General features: G+C 34.9%; 1 protein-coding gene and 1 pseudogene across 2 annotated transcripts; both read left to right on the top strand.

Annotated features, from left to right (window-relative positions):
- The first annotated feature begins 214 nt into the window (after positions 1 to 214).
- LOC112026622 (putative pentatricopeptide repeat-containing protein At1g12700, mitochondrial) lies at positions 215 to 2352 on the top strand. 2 transcript variants are annotated; one of them, XM_024059309.2, is made up of 2 exons: positions 217 to 428; positions 541 to 2352. In XM_024059309.2, the coding sequence occupies exon 2, from the start codon at positions 656 to 658 to the stop codon at positions 2240 to 2242; it is 1587 nt and encodes a 528-aa protein (XP_023915077.2). In that variant the 5' UTR covers positions 217 to 428; positions 541 to 655; the 3' UTR covers positions 2243 to 2352. The 2 variants fall into 2 exon arrangements, with proteins under 2 accessions (XP_023915076.2, XP_023915077.2); XM_024059308.2 differs by having other exon boundaries at positions 215 to 2352.
- Positions 2353 to 8879: 6527 nt separating this feature from the next.
- Positions 8880 to 15586, top strand: LOC112026661 (pentatricopeptide repeat-containing protein At1g12300, mitochondrial-like; annotated as a pseudogene).
- The last annotated feature ends 3 nt before the right edge of the window (positions 15587 to 15589 follow it).

Here is a 15589-nt window from a genome sequence, read left to right as displayed (position 1 = left end):
TTCAAAAAAATTAGATAGTGCACGCGTAGTAAAACAAAATACGGCTAACCTTACCAATTTTTATTGTCTTTTGAGGTAAAAAAGGGCTCTGAACGAGTTTCCAATTTTTTGTTGTAAAGCCTGTGGTTCTGTGCTCTCTCTGGGTAGGTTGTCTTTTTGTATATGGGCTTTCTTTCCCTGGTGCAGGTATTTAGCCCAGGTGAGGTACCTCTCATATGTTTACATAAATAAAATATCTATCTCTTATCTCAAAAAAATAAAAAAATAAAAACAAATCATTCTCATTCTTACTCGTCCAGTCCTACTCACTGCTTCGCTCTCCGATCTGCCACTCCACCACCATGATTTCTCCTTTCGAAGCTAAGCTGAAACCAAACCCGACCCACCCGAGCTGGTAGCTGAGACTGACTGTCGTCATTGTGAAATGGGTAAATCAACATCCTCTCTTCTTTTTATATGCAATCGTTTGATTATTAGAGTAGTAAGCCTTCCATTTACATTTCGTGCTTTTTCTTCTTATCATTATTGGTCTACTGTTAGAGAAAATGCGAAAACCCCATATCAGAATCAGAATCAGTTGTTGAAATCTGTGAGAGATCACTGCAAATCTGGAACCTTTAAGAATCTTGATCATGCCTTAGGCCTGTTTGATACAATGCTTCACATGCACCCTTTGCCTTCCATTTTCGATTTTACTCTATTGTTGGGTGTCATTGCAAGAATGAAGCATTACTCCGTAGTCGTTACTCTAATTAAACGAATGGAATCATTCGGAATCTCTCCCAATGTTTATACTCTCAATGTTTTGATTAATTGCTACTGCCATTTGAACCGAGTCAATTTTGGTTTCTCTGTCTTAGCAACAATTTTGAAACTTGGTTATCTGCCTACCCAAACTACTCTAAACACTCTTGTTAAAGGCCTCTGTCTTAAAGGTAATATTTCTGGAGCTATGAGGTTGGTTGAAGAAATGGAGAACAAAGGGTATGAACCTGATGCATATACTTGTGGAACGATAGTAAATGGTCTGTGTAAGATTGGCCAGACTGGTGTGGCTATTAGGTTGCTCAAGAAACTTGAAAAAGGGAATTTTGAACAAAATGTGGTGCTGTATAGCACGATCATTGACAGTTTATGTAAGGACAAATTGGTAACTGAGGCTTTGAACCTTTTATCTGAAATGATGAGTAAAGGCATTCAGCCAAATGTTGTCACTTACAGTTGCGTAATTCAAGGACTATGCAATTTTGGCCAATGGAGGGAGGTTGCCACCTTGTTGAACGAGATGGTTCAAAGGAAGATCATGCCAAATGTACGAACCTTCAGCATATTGGTGGACACACTTTGCAAGAAAGGGATGTTGACTGAGGCAAAAGAAGTTTTTGATGTGATGATTCAAAGAGGCATTGATCCTAACAAAGTCACTTACAATTCTTTGATTGATGGTTATTGTTTGCAAAACCAAATGGATGAGGCAATTAAGACATTTAATATGATGGTTGAGAAGGGTTGTTCACCCGATGTGTTTAGCTATAACTTATTGATCAATGGATATTGCAAAAGTAAAAAAATTGATGAGGCAATGCGTCTCTTTTATGAAATGTCCAACAAAGGAATGATTCCCGATGTAGTGACTTACACCACTCTTATTGGTGGATTTTTTCAATTGGAGAGAGTTCAGGCTGCACTAGAACTATTCAATACAATGCAAGCTAGTGGACAACATCCAAATCCCCAAACCTATGCCATCTTGTTAGATGGCCTCTGTAAGAACAAACAGATTGGTGAAGCAATGGCATTGTTTCAAGAGATGGAAGACAAAAGGCTGGACCATGATAATGTGATTCATTACAACATCTTGATTGACGGTTTGTGTAATGTTGGGGAACTTACAACTGCAAGAGAACTCTTTTATAGCCTCCCTACCAAAGGATTGCAGCCTGATGTTCGGACTTACACTATAATGATCAAAGGATTTTGCAAGAATGGACTAGTTGATGAAGCGAGTGAGCTGTTTGAGAAAATGGATGGCAATGTTTGTTCACCTAACGAGCACACATATAACACATTAATCCAAGGGTTTTTGCAACATAGAGAGACATCAAAGGCAGTGAAATATCTCAAAATGATGGTTGACAAGGGATTTTCAGCAAACGCAACAACTGCTGCCTTGTTTATTGACTTGCTGTTGTCTAATCAAGTAGATGAAAATATTCAAGAGCTGCTTCCAAAGTTTGAGTGAAGGTTATTTAGTTTCTCAAGATCAAAGACAACTTTTATATTTTAACCCATCACTAGTCATTATGTGAGTGATGTATATTTGCTTCCAATAAAATTTAATACTTTTTATGAGATGGTATTTCTTTCCAATTCTGTGCACAAGATTGTTTGTTCCTTTTACTGTCTAATATTTTATTGTGATTTTGTTTTGCATTTATTTTGTTGCATTATACCCTTTCTTATGTATAGGTGTTTCAAATTTTTTATAATTTAAAGTTAATGCTAAATATCATACCTTATATAGGTATGCACTTCTCCCTAAACTAGCCCCAAAATTCTTATACCCTTAGTGATTAGGTTCTGGATCAAATTAGTTCTTGAATCAGTTTTAGTTTTACAAACGTAGTTTGGTTGTAATTTGCTTAGCAAATTTAGTTTTAAAGCAGGTTATGGGTGATTGCAAGTTAAACTATTGTTTTAAAACCACAAGAGATTGAGCTGTGAGACTTCTTAAATATCAATTAGTTTAAGACTTTAAGTTACTGTCTCTTTCACTTTCATACCTTTCAGCTGTCTTTTGCCAAAAGGCAGGATCTATTTTGAGTCCAACCTTCATAATTCTAATGTCCTGTTTGCGCTTACTATGATTTGCATGTTACCAAAGATTCTTGATCCTTTATTCATTTGAGAATGTGTAGGATAGCTTTTTTAAAGTAACAGAGCTGTCATTAGTAAATTTTATTTATTTATTTTCATGACATGGTACCTCACCAAGGCAGGGCCCTTTGGACCCGTCACTAGGGAGTAAATTTAGTTATTTCTATATAACACAGGGACAACAGTGAAACAAATAGTATAATTAGTTTGGCTCTTTTGGTTGCTTCATGACTCCCTCCCTCCCCCATTAGATAAAGCTATCTCTATATTGGAGTAAACTTATTGTTTTACTTTGTACTGCATGTAATCATATCAACATATTAAGTAATGATTAAGGACTAGGTATTTTCATTGCAAGTTATTCTTTTACATGATGATATTTATTTTCTTGTATTGGCACTAGGTTGTTTGTTGCTATTCTAGTCTTATTTTTGTGAAAATTATCTTGAACTTCAGTTGATGCAACATTGCGAACATGCAATTAGTTTTATGTATTTGTGAAATGACAGAATAATTTGTTTGCAATTGGTTATGCTCATGGGGTAATTTGGATGCTTGTTATAGGTCAATTGAATATCAGCCAAGGACCATTGATACTAGTAGATTTTCCTTAGTAGTTAATAATAGAGATCATCTTCTTTCTACTACCACTAATATTCTAACCTTCAATGGATTTGGTATACCTGCAATCCCCCTGTTACAATCACTTGCCTCATATGTAGAGCTTTTTTTTTCTTTTTTTTTCTCACTAAATTTGTCATTATAGTTTATACACATTTTAGAATAAAACATAGGTAGGATATACATTCATCCTAAATTGCCAGATCAAATCTATTGATACAATATTATGAAAATGTACAATGGAGAGTCGTATCTTAGTTTGAAACTGGAATAGAGTTTATGGGTTGGGAAAGAGGGAAAATGTTAGAAGATTGAAATAAAATGTGAAATGCAATTCCAAATAAAAAATTTCCTCTGTGTGTGTGTGTGTGTGCGTGTATTGAAATCTTTGGTAAGCAACAGGCTTCTCTGCTGAAACCTTTTTTTTTTGTGGGGGGGGAGGGGGAGATTGAGATCAGGGCTGTACTGAATGTGTGCAAGGTATTTTGCATGATAGAAGATCAAAGAATAAAAGATGGGGAGGGTCAGGTTTTGCTTTCATAGATTGAAACGGCAAAAGGATCGTAGCTGGCTGCTTCCACTTTATTTTTCAAAAAATTGCATGACATGTCCCTTTGCATATGGGTCGAACTTGGGCCCTAGGTGATGCTCGATAAGCTAGCCTCTAACCTAAGATAGTTTTGGCAATCAAATTAGGTAGCCTCATGTAGCTATCTGTGAAGCCTTGAGGTGATTTGAAACAATTGCCCCTTGATCTACTCTATCTCCACAACCTCTATGAGGGGTGGAATACGATGGTCGAGGTCCCCATTCTTTAGGATTCTAGGTCCTACCCTTAACCAACCTTGCGTATAGTGAACTTAGTTAGCTTAACCCGTGAGGATTCTACTGAGTTAGCATCCAAACCTACATTAAGAATACTTTGTAGGATTGTTTTCAAAAGAGTCAAGGGGAAAGTGTGTTTGTTTCCTTTTTGCAGGTGCATACGTTCTTAGCAGGTTCTTTAATTTATTTACTTGTTTCATACCATAAACCCCTAGATAATGAACCAAGGTTCATTCACATGATAGGATTTCCCACCTATGCCCTAAGGGTTTACAACCCTACAAGGGTCTTCATGCATTCATCCTTAATCATTTTTTAAAAAGATCTTTAAAAAAATGACAAAGAACATTTTTTTTTATAGAGCCTGTCATTAGCCCATGTTTTCAAAAACCCCGAAAAGGGAGTAAGTTTTGCAAAATCCATGTGTCATACCCTTAAAAAGAAAAAAGAAAAAAAAAAAACCTTTTTCAAAAATGTATATTCACCCATATGACAACAGATGTATGGTTCAGTAAAGATTTGCTTTCTCCAATCCCTTTGGTTAGTGGAGCTTTGCACTGGATTACAGAAACAAATATTTTGGCATTTGATGTCAATAGTGAGAAATTCAGAAAGCTAGCACTGCCTGATGTCTCTATCTATGGACGGCAGCTTCAAAGAACATGTCTTGCATCATTCAGGGGGAAACTGGCTTTCATTGGACAATCTAGCTTCCAATACTCCGTATGGGTGATGACAGACTATGGTGTGGTTGAGTCTTGAAATAAACTTTTTGTTGTACCATTTGAAAGGCTAGCTTGTTGGGCTCGCTTGACCGATTATGGTTCACTTATGGTTGGCTACAGAAATGATCCATTTGATAGGCAGGGAATGAAGTATGCTTTAATTGACACTGAAACTCTACAAGAGAAGAAGGATCCCGATATCCAACATCCTTCATTTATAGCCAGTTTCATGGGGAGCCTTGTTTTACTTGATGGAACAAACGTGGAATCTTACTAACTGGTTCGTGGTGAGCATATAAGATCGGAATCAATAATGGTATGGATGAAGCTTTTTCTTTAGTAGTAGGCATTTAGTCAGATAGTATTGCTAAAGCTTGACTGTTATCCAATGCTTACATCATTCTTTTGTCACTATTATAAATTAGTATTTGATATTTGTATGTGAATGGTTATTCGGGTGCTTGACTATTGTGTTTCTTTCAATACTATTGTGTTTCTTTATGCTAAAGAAACATGCTAAGGTTTATACTACTAAGGGATTTGTTCAATAAACTTGTTTGGTAAATGAGGTAGAACTTAAAGGCATATAGAGCAGTTAGGTTGTGACAAACATAAATTCATTCCTAAACCTCTATAAGAGCAATAGCAATCTCCCTATGACACTGTACATTGTCCATTGACCTCCCAACTCTATAACATTATTTGTTTGCAAACACATATTTCTCAAGTCATAATTAGATAACTGTTTTATCTTGGGAATTTATTTGAAGCTAAGCTGCCAAAGTACAATCACTCTTTCATAATTGCAATTCTCTTACTTTCCCTTCACTCTCTCTCTCTACAAATTATGTAGCCATATACACTGATCCTCCAAGGGAGTAACGACTATCTCCCTAAGGACATCATGGTTGACACTCTGTTGATGCTGCCTGTGAATCATAGATGAAGGTGCATTTGTAAAAGCCTGGGACTCAAACTCAACATATTAATCGTAGTGGCTCTCTCTTCTACTTTGATTCTTGCTAGAGCCAATGCTGCTCTGATATCTGACATCTAACAATAAGAAAGAAAAAAGAACATAGATGAATAAAAGACAATGGATTGATGGGCCTTTTACCTTGGCCTGAAATTCTTGGTTGTTTGGCATGCAAGCTTTTATTTATTTTTTTAAGTACGATCCTTGGTTTGGAGAGGTCGCACTAATATTCTAGTCATATTTCTTTGTGATAGTTTTAGTAAGATAGCCAAATTGGCTTCATCATTGCCAAAAGTTTGCTGGAGCAGAGCTAGAGTTAGTGTCTCCCTTTTCTTAATTGTTGGTATAGACTGTGGTTTATGTCCAAGGGCAGTGAAGAGAAAATGTTGATAAGCTGTTGTGGCAGTGTTTAGTTATAATTTGATTATGGCTGCAATTGTTTCCTTGTTTCAGGTTTAACAGCTGACTAAGTAGGTTGTTGAGTTATTAGGATGGTGGGAAGGAAGGTGAAGATGATACAACAATAATGGGATTTGGAATGGTTATACCACACTGCCTAAAATGGTGAATTTGGTGACAAAGGAATAACTGCACTTTTGAGGCTGTTGAGAATAGCTGAAGTTCTTTTTTTTATTCAATGGCTCCTCGATAGGATGTCTGCTGTAGGCTGCTTCCCTCCTACCCTCCCTTTTGCTCTCCTTTTCTATCCCTTTCTACGAAATTACAGACGCTGTAGATTTTTCTTTCTTGAAGGTTCTTCATTATATCTCCAGTGTAGTAAAGTCGTACCCAATGTTTATAAATAAATATTTACTTAAAATAAATTAATAACAAAAGATTTTGATGCATCTTTACTAGATCTGTTCATTATACACTGTTACAGTTGACAGATATGGTTTACAAGTGCTGCTCAAACTTAATGAAAATCTCAAAGTTTTACCTCGTCTAGCCTCTTTTAAGAAATTTCTATAATGTGGGAGAATAAGGAGAATAAGTTTATATCTTGGTTAGCTAAATGGTTAGAATAGGTCACTAATCACTATATTGAATTTTCATTTGGATTGTAGTGGGGTTGATCATATCAGATTTGGGAAAACATATTCCTCGGCAATTAGCTACAATGATGGATGCTACATCCCAATTTCTTGTATAAAACTATTGAGATATTGTTTTCGTTCATAGCACATTATGGGAGAAATTTGAAACCAAATTTATGTCGATCATGGGAGAAATGTACCTTCATAACACCAACAATTATATCTACATATGAAAGAATCTGGATCTAGGTTTTGCGTACACATATGGAACTATATGTGCAATTTTGGGAAAAATTATGGGCTTTTTGCATTTTACATTGCAAATTTAATGTTTTAACTTAGTGATTATTAAGTTGTAATAGACTTTGACCATCTAAACCTTATGTTTTAAAGAAATGTTTGAAATTTTGGACTCCAATCACTAATAAGAAGTTATCATTTGTCTTTATCATGTGCAATACACATAACTCACTTCACCAAACCAATCAAGTCAGTCATGTGCATTACACATGGCGGGACACATTTCATCTTTTTATTGCTACCAAACATTTTCGAAAAGAAATTGTGATGCCAACTTTCATTGGATAACCTTTTATCAATTAATTTATATATTTATTTTTAAACAATAAAAGAAACCCTCTAAACTCGTGCCTGTGTAAAGGGGGTAGGTCACAATATATGGTTGGAATAAAAAATACACTTCCACAAAAATAACATTATACTTAATTGAAAGTATTAAAAAACTCTAAAAACTAAGAACACAATAGATATAATTGAGAAATTTAACATGGTCAATAAAATTGTGGGTGTGTTTAGAAAATTTTCTTTTAATTTGAATATAATAAAAAGTTGAGGGGAGTGTTTTTTGAAAAAATATTTAATAAAAATACTATATATATATATATATATATATATTTTTAATTAAAATAAGACCCTCTAAATTAACTTTTATTTGGTTGCTAAAATTCTGACGTAACCCAACATTGAGAAGTATGGAATAGCAAAGTTGGCAAGTGAAGTACTTGGAAGGTGACCATAATTATTTAAAAAAAAAATGACAATGACATCCTATAATAATTTTTTATTAATCTATGAACGTTGACCTTAATTATATTATCAATTGAAAAGTAGATGTTAACAAAACCTAAATATAAAATATTAATTAGTCCCCAAAAAAAAATATATTAACTAGTAATTTTGTACTTCAAAAAGTATGAAAAATGGCTTCAATTAAAAAAAATTATAATATAGAAAATTAAATAAATATTTTTTAAATGATATTCAACAAAAAAATAAGTACATATCTTCCTTCAATCTGTATGCAGCCAATCTTGGTGAAAAGTTTCAATTAAAATTAGTAAAACCACTGGCCATAAAAGAATATGTTGACGCACAAATTTATAATTTTACATAAATACAAATTATTCACAGTTTCTTTTCAAGATTAAAAAAAAAAAAATTATTGATAAATAGTGGATTGGAGGAAATGTGGTTTGACCCACAAATATAAAATATCACAAAAGATACCATTACAATTAAACTTATCACTTGAACTCTACCTCTTTAATAACTTAGTACTTAAAGCATATATCAATTCACAAGTTTCAAGTTTCAACTTATTAACATGTTTTACTATTATAAGTTCTAGATAAAGAGGTCAGTGAACGTGATAGTAAACACACCAAAAAAATTAATTATAAAATATTTGCTTTTTTTATAATAATGAAGTGGGGCAATATATATACCGTACATGAACCTAAATAAGACTTCTAGTTGCTCGTACTAGCCTTCTCCATTTTATTAGTTTTTTTTATGTACACAAGTTTACATTTTTTTTTTTTTTCTCTCCTTTATTGGGTTCGTTCCAGCTTCATTTTCTTTTATTCCTTTTTTCCACTGCCGTTCGTTCCACTCTTCTTCCAAGCCCCCAAACCCTTAAAATAACGATCTCGGAATCGAAGCAGAAAAACCCAAACCCAAAAATCCTTTCGAAGCTAAGCTGAAACCAAACCCGACCCGAGTTGGTAGCTGAGACAGACTGTCGTCATTGTGAAATGGGTAAATCAACATCCTCTCTTCCTTTTATATGCAATCGTTTGATTATTGGAGTAGTAAGCCTTCCATTTCCATTTCATGCTTTTAATTCTTATCATTATTGTTCTACTATTAGAGAAAATGCGAAAAGCCCATATCAGAATCGGAATCAGTTGTTGAAATCTGTGAGAGATCACTGCAGATCTGGAACCTTTAAGAATCTTGATCATGCCTTAGGTCTGTTTGATACAATGCTTCACATGCACCCTTTGCCTTCCATTGTCGATTTTACTCTATTGTTGGGTGCCATTGCAAGAATAAAGCATTACTCCATAGTCGTTACTCTAATTAGATATATGGGCTCCTTTGGAATTGCTCCCGATGTTTATGCTCTCAATGTTTTGATTAATTGCTACTGCCATCTGAACCGGGTCGATTTTGGTTTCTCTGTCTTAGCAACAATTTTGAAACTTGGCTATCAGCCAAACTCTATAACTCTAACCACTCTTGTCAAGGGGCTCTGTCTTCAAGGAAACGTCATTGGAGCTGTAAATTTGGTAGAAGAAATGGAGAAGAAAGGGTATGAGCCTAATGTGATTACTTGTGGAACAATAGTAAACGGTCTGTGTAAGATTGGCCAGACTGGTGTGGCTATTAGGTTGCTCAAGAAACTTGAAAAAGGGAATTTTGAACAAAATGTGGTGCTGTATAGCACGATCATTGACAGTTTATGTAAGGACAAATTGGTAACTGAGGCTTTGAACATTTTATCTGAAATGACGAGTAAAGGCATTCATCCAGACGTTGTCACTTACAATTGCATAATTCAAGGACTATGCAATTCTGGCCGGTGGAGGGAGGTGGCTACCTTGTTGAATGAGATGGGGCAGAGGAAGGTCATACCAGATGTACAAACATTTAACATGTTGGTGGACACACATTGCAAGGAAGGGATGTTGATTGAGGCAAAAGAAGTGTTTGATGTGATGATTCAAAGAGGCATTGAGCCTAACAAAGTCACTTACAATTCTTTGATTGATGGTTATTGTTTGCAAAACCAAATGGATGAGGCAGTTAAGGCATTTAATATGATGGTTGAGAAGGGTTGTTCACCCGATGTGTTTAGCTATACCATATTGATAAATGGATATTGCAAAATTAAAAAAATTGATGAGGCAACACGTCTGTTTCATGAAATGTCCAACAAGGGATTGATTACCGATGTAGTGACTTACAGCATTCTTATAGGTGGGTTATGTCGAGTGGGGAGAGTCCAGACTGCAATAGAGCTATTCAATACAATGCGAGCTTGTGGCCAACATCCAAATTCCCAAACCTATGCCATCTTGTTAGATGGCTTTTTTAAGAATAGACGAATTGCTGAGGCAATGGCATTGTTTCAGGAGATGGAAGACAAAAGGCTGGATTGTGATATTGTGATTTACAGCGTCTTGATTGATGGTTTCTGCAATGTTGGGGAACTTACGATTGCAAGAGAAATCTTTAGTGGTCTTCTTGCAAAAGGATTGAAACCTAATGTTCGGACTTACACTATAATGATCAAAGGATTTTGCAAGAATGGACTAGTTGATGAAGCGAGTGAGCTGTTTGAGAAAATGGATGGCAATGTTTGTTCACCTAACGAGCACACATATAACACAATAATTCGAGGGTTATTGCAACATAGTGAGACATCAAAGGCAACGAAATTTCTCAAAATGATGGTTGACAAGGGTTTTTCAGCAAATGCGACCACTGCAACTATGTTTAATGACTTGCTGTTGTCTAATCAAGTAGATGAAAATATTAAAGAGCTGCTTCCAAAGTTTGAGTGAAGGTTATTTAGTTTCTCGAGATCAAGGACAACTTTTATATTTTAACCCATGACTAGTCATTATGTGAGTGATGTATATTGGATTCCAGTAAAATTTAATACTTTTTATGAGATGGTATTTCTTTCCCATTCTGTGCACAAGATTGTTTGTTCCTTTTACTATCCAATCTTTTGTTGCGATTTTGTTGTGCGCTCATTTTGTTGCATTAAACCCTTTCTCATGGATAGGTGTTTCAAATTTTTTCTAATGTAAAGTTAATGTGAAATATCATACCCCTTATATGGGTGTGCACTCCCTAAACCAGCTCCAAAATTATTAAACCCTTAGTGATTAGTGTTGTAAATTCAAACTTATTTTTTAGAAAATTATCCTGAATTTCAGTTGATGCAACATTGTAAAAATAAAATTAGTTTTATGTATTTGTGAAATGACAGAATAATTTGTCTCCAATTGGTTATGCTCATGGGGTAATTTGGGTGCTCGTGATAGGTCAATTGAATATCAGCCAAAGACCATTGATACTCGTTGTTTTTCCTTAGTAGTTAATATTATAGATCATCTTCTTTCTACTACCCCTAATATTCTAACCTTTGATGGATTTGGTATACCTACAATCCTCCTGTTGCTATTACTTGCCTCATATGTAGAGCTTTCTTTCCCCACTAAATTTGTCTTTATACACATTTTAGAATAAAACATAGGTAGGATATACATTCATCCTAGATTGGTAGATCAAATCGATCGATACAATATTATGAATGTACAATGGAGTGTCGTAGCATACTTTGAAACTGGAATAGAGTTCATGGGTTGGGAAAGAGGTATTTTGTTAGTGTCAGGTTGTAGATCAAAGAATAAAATATAAGCAGCGCGAGGTTTTGTTTGCAGAAATCAAGTAAGACAAAAGAATCTTAGCTAGCTACCAAGGTAGTGATCATCTGTCTGGCTGTGAAAGAAGCTTTGGAGGCAACAAAAAACAAAGGATTTATAAGGTTATTACTCTTCTAGCTAATGTTGAAGCAGTGGCCTTATGGTAGAATACAAGGCTTCCTAGATAGCAAAATGCAAGTAGTCGTGAAGTATGAAACAAGGGCTGTCAAATGGAAGGAATATGGTTAGATAATTAGACATTATCTGCAAAATGTCTAATTATCTGCAAAATTTTTAATCTGGTTTTTTGATACTTGGGCTTTGTTACTTTTTAATAAAAGTTTTATGTTACTTATCAAAAAAATTTCCTACAAAATATCTTGGCTATAGTGCCTTCTAAAGAGGCATGCATCTATTTGGTTAAAAATTTGTCTTCTTATACTGTAAGATGCAGCCTGACATCCTTTGATAGAGTTAGCAAGTCTCATCATCATAACTTTGTCATCCTTCGACAAAGTTAAAAGGATTAGACCTACACGCTGGTTTTTTTACATATAGACAAATAAAAGCTGCCACTAACTTCAATGCTGCAAATAAGATCAGGGAAGGTGGTTTTGGATCAGTTTACAAGGTATCTAACAACTATTTTTCTATTATATAATGTGTGTGTGTGTGTTTCATCTTTGCCTTTTATTCTCCTTCTGATCCTTGAAATTTGGAGACATATATTATGAAAGACATACTTGAAAATATAAATTTCCCTATTCCCAATGCAAGGTATACTATTAGATGGTACTACAATTGCAGTTAAGCCACTTTCTTCAAAATCAAAGCAAGGAAGTCGTGAATTTGTAACTGAAATAGGCATGGTATCTGGTTTACAACATCTAAATCTTGTTTAGATTGTTTGGATGTTGTATTGAAAGAGAACAATTATTATTGGTGTATGAGTATATGGAAAACAATAGCCTTGCACATGCCTTGTTTGGTAAATCGGAAAAAGCTATCTCTATCATTTTAGGTATGATAGAAAAAGCTACAAAATTTTACAAAGGTTTCCGATCTGCAAATCAGAAGCAGCTTGAAGATAGAGATAGGTTATTGCAAGTAGTTCGTCTCGACAATACGATTCTGTTGTTTCTTGCACTGTTGAATGAGGAGAAATCATAGGACTTGAGATCATGCAGTGATTTTCATGGCAAAAAAATCTTTCTTCAAGAAAACAAATCCATATCCAGAAACAAATCCATATCCAGTAGAAGAAACTTCCGACTCTAACCATCCTCAGGTCAGTATTTCTTAGTCTAGATCCCTACCTCTAGATTGGCAAAATATGGGTTCTTTAATTCTTTGTAGGTCATGTATCTATTTGGGGAAAAAAATTTCTTTGATGTAATGCTTCACATGCACCCTTTGCCTTTCATTGAAGATTTTACTCTATTGTTGGGTGCCGTTGCAAGAATGAAGCATTACTCTGTAGCCATTACTTTAATTCAATGAATGGAATCATTTGGAATCTCTCCCGATGTTTATACTCTCACTGTTTTAATTAATTGCTACTGCCATCTGAACCGAGTCAATTTTGGTTTCTCTGTCTTAGCAACAATTTTGAAACTTGGTTATCTGCCTACCCAAACTACTCTAAACACTCTTCTTAAAGGTCTCTGTCTTCAAGGTAATATTTCTGGAGCAGTGAGTTTGGTAGAGGAAATGGAGAACAAAGGGTACCAACCTGATGCATTTACTTGTGGAACATTACTAAACGGTCTGTGTAAGATTGGCCAGACTGGTGTGGCTATTAGGTTGCTCAGGAAGCTTGAAAAAGGGAATTTTGAACTAAATGTGGTGCTCTATAGCACGGTCATTGAAAGTTTATGTAAGGATAGATTGGTAACTGAGGCTTTGAACCTTTTATCTGAAATGACGAGTAAAGGCATTCAACCAAATGTTGTCACTTACAATTCCTTAGTTCAAGGTCTATGCAATTTTGGCCGATGGAGGGAGGCGACTACTTTGTTGAATGAGATGGGGCAAAGGAAGGTTATGCCAGATGTACAAACATTTAGCATTTTGGTGGACACACTTTGCAAGGAAGGGATGTTGACTGAGGCAAAAGAAGTTTTTGATGTGATGATTCAAAGAGGCATTGATCCTAACACAATCACTTACAATTCTTTAATTGATGGTTATTGTTTGCAAAACCAAATGGATGAGGTAGTTAAGGCATTTAATATGATGGTTGAGAAGGGTTGTTCACCCGGTGTGTATAGCTATACCATATTGATAAATGGATATTGCAAAAATAAAAAAATTGATGAGGCGACACGTCTGTTTCATGAAATGTCCAACAAGGGATTGATTCCTGATGTAGTGACTTACACCACTCTTATTGGTGGGTTATGTCGAGCGGAGAGAGTCCAGACTACACTAGAGCTATTCAATACAATGCGAGCTTGTGGCCAACATCCAAATCCCCAAACCTATGCCATCTTGTTAGATGGATTTTGTAAGAATAGACAAATTGCTGAGGCAATGGCATTGTTTCGGGAGATGGAAGAAAAAAGGTTGGACCACAATATTGTGTTTTACAACATCTTGATTGATGGTTTCTGCAATGTTGGGGAACTTACAACTGCAAGAGAACTCTTTTATAGTCTCCCTACCAAAGGATTGCAGCCTGATGTTGCAACTTATAATGTAATGATCAAAGGGTTTTACAAAAAAGGACTAATTGTTGAAGCAAGTGAGCTGCTTGAGAAAATGGATGGCAAAGGTTGTTCACCTAATGATCGCACGTATAACACAGCAATTCAAGGGTTATTGCAACGTAGTGAGACATCAAAGGCAATGAAATATCTCAAAATAATGGTTGACAAGGGTTTTTCAGCAAACACAACTACTGCTGCCATGTTTATTGACTTGCTGTCATCAAATCAAGTAGATGAAAATATTCAAGAATTGCTTCCGAAGTTTGTGTAAAGGTTTTTTCAGTTTCTCAAAATCAAGGACAACTTCGATATTTTAACATATCACAAGTCAATGTGATTGTACTGTATATTTGCTTCAAGTAAAATTTAATACTTTTTATAAGATCTTACTTCCCTTAGAATTTTCCATTAAGTTGTTTTTTGTTGCTGTTTCTTGTGTTCACCATCATGAACACCTTGTATTTGCTGTTTTCGCTTTTTCTTCATGATTAATACGATTCTTATTACTTATAAAAAAAGAAAAAACTTTTTATGAGATGGTATTTCTTTCCTATTCTGTGTACAAGATTGTTACTTTTACTGTTCGATCTTTTGTTGTGATTTTGTTTTGCGCTCATTTTGTTGGATTAAACCCTTTCTCATGTATAGGTCTTTCAAATTTTTTATATTGTAAAGTTAATGCTAAATATCATACCTTATATAGGTATGCACTTCTCCCTAAACCAGCCCCAAAATTCTTAAACCCTTAGTGATTAGGTTTTGGATCAAATTAGTTTTTGAATAAGTTTCAGTTTTACAAACGTAGTCTAGTTGTAATTTGCTTAGCAAATTTAGTTTCAAAGCAGGTTATGGGTGCTTGCAAGTTAAACTATTGTTTTTAAACCACAACAGATTGAGCTGTGGGACTTCTTAAATATCAATTATTTTAAAACTTTAAGTTACTGTCTCTTTCACTTTCATACCTTTCAGCTGTCTTTTGCCAAAGGGCAGGATCTATTTTCAGTCCAACCTTCATAATTCTGATGTCCTGTTTGCACTTATTACGATTTGCGTGTTACGATTTGTTTGCACTCATTTTTGT

The sequence above is a fragment of the Quercus suber genome, unplaced genomic scaffold, assembly GCF_002906115.3.
Source record: "Quercus suber isolate HL8 unplaced genomic scaffold, Cork oak 2.0 scaffold_483, whole genome shotgun sequence".
Taxonomy (NCBI): Eukaryota; Viridiplantae; Streptophyta; class Magnoliopsida; order Fagales; family Fagaceae; genus Quercus; species Quercus suber.
The sequence above is the reverse complement of the archived record's forward strand: the minus strand, read 5'-3'. Positions and strand labels throughout refer to the sequence as shown.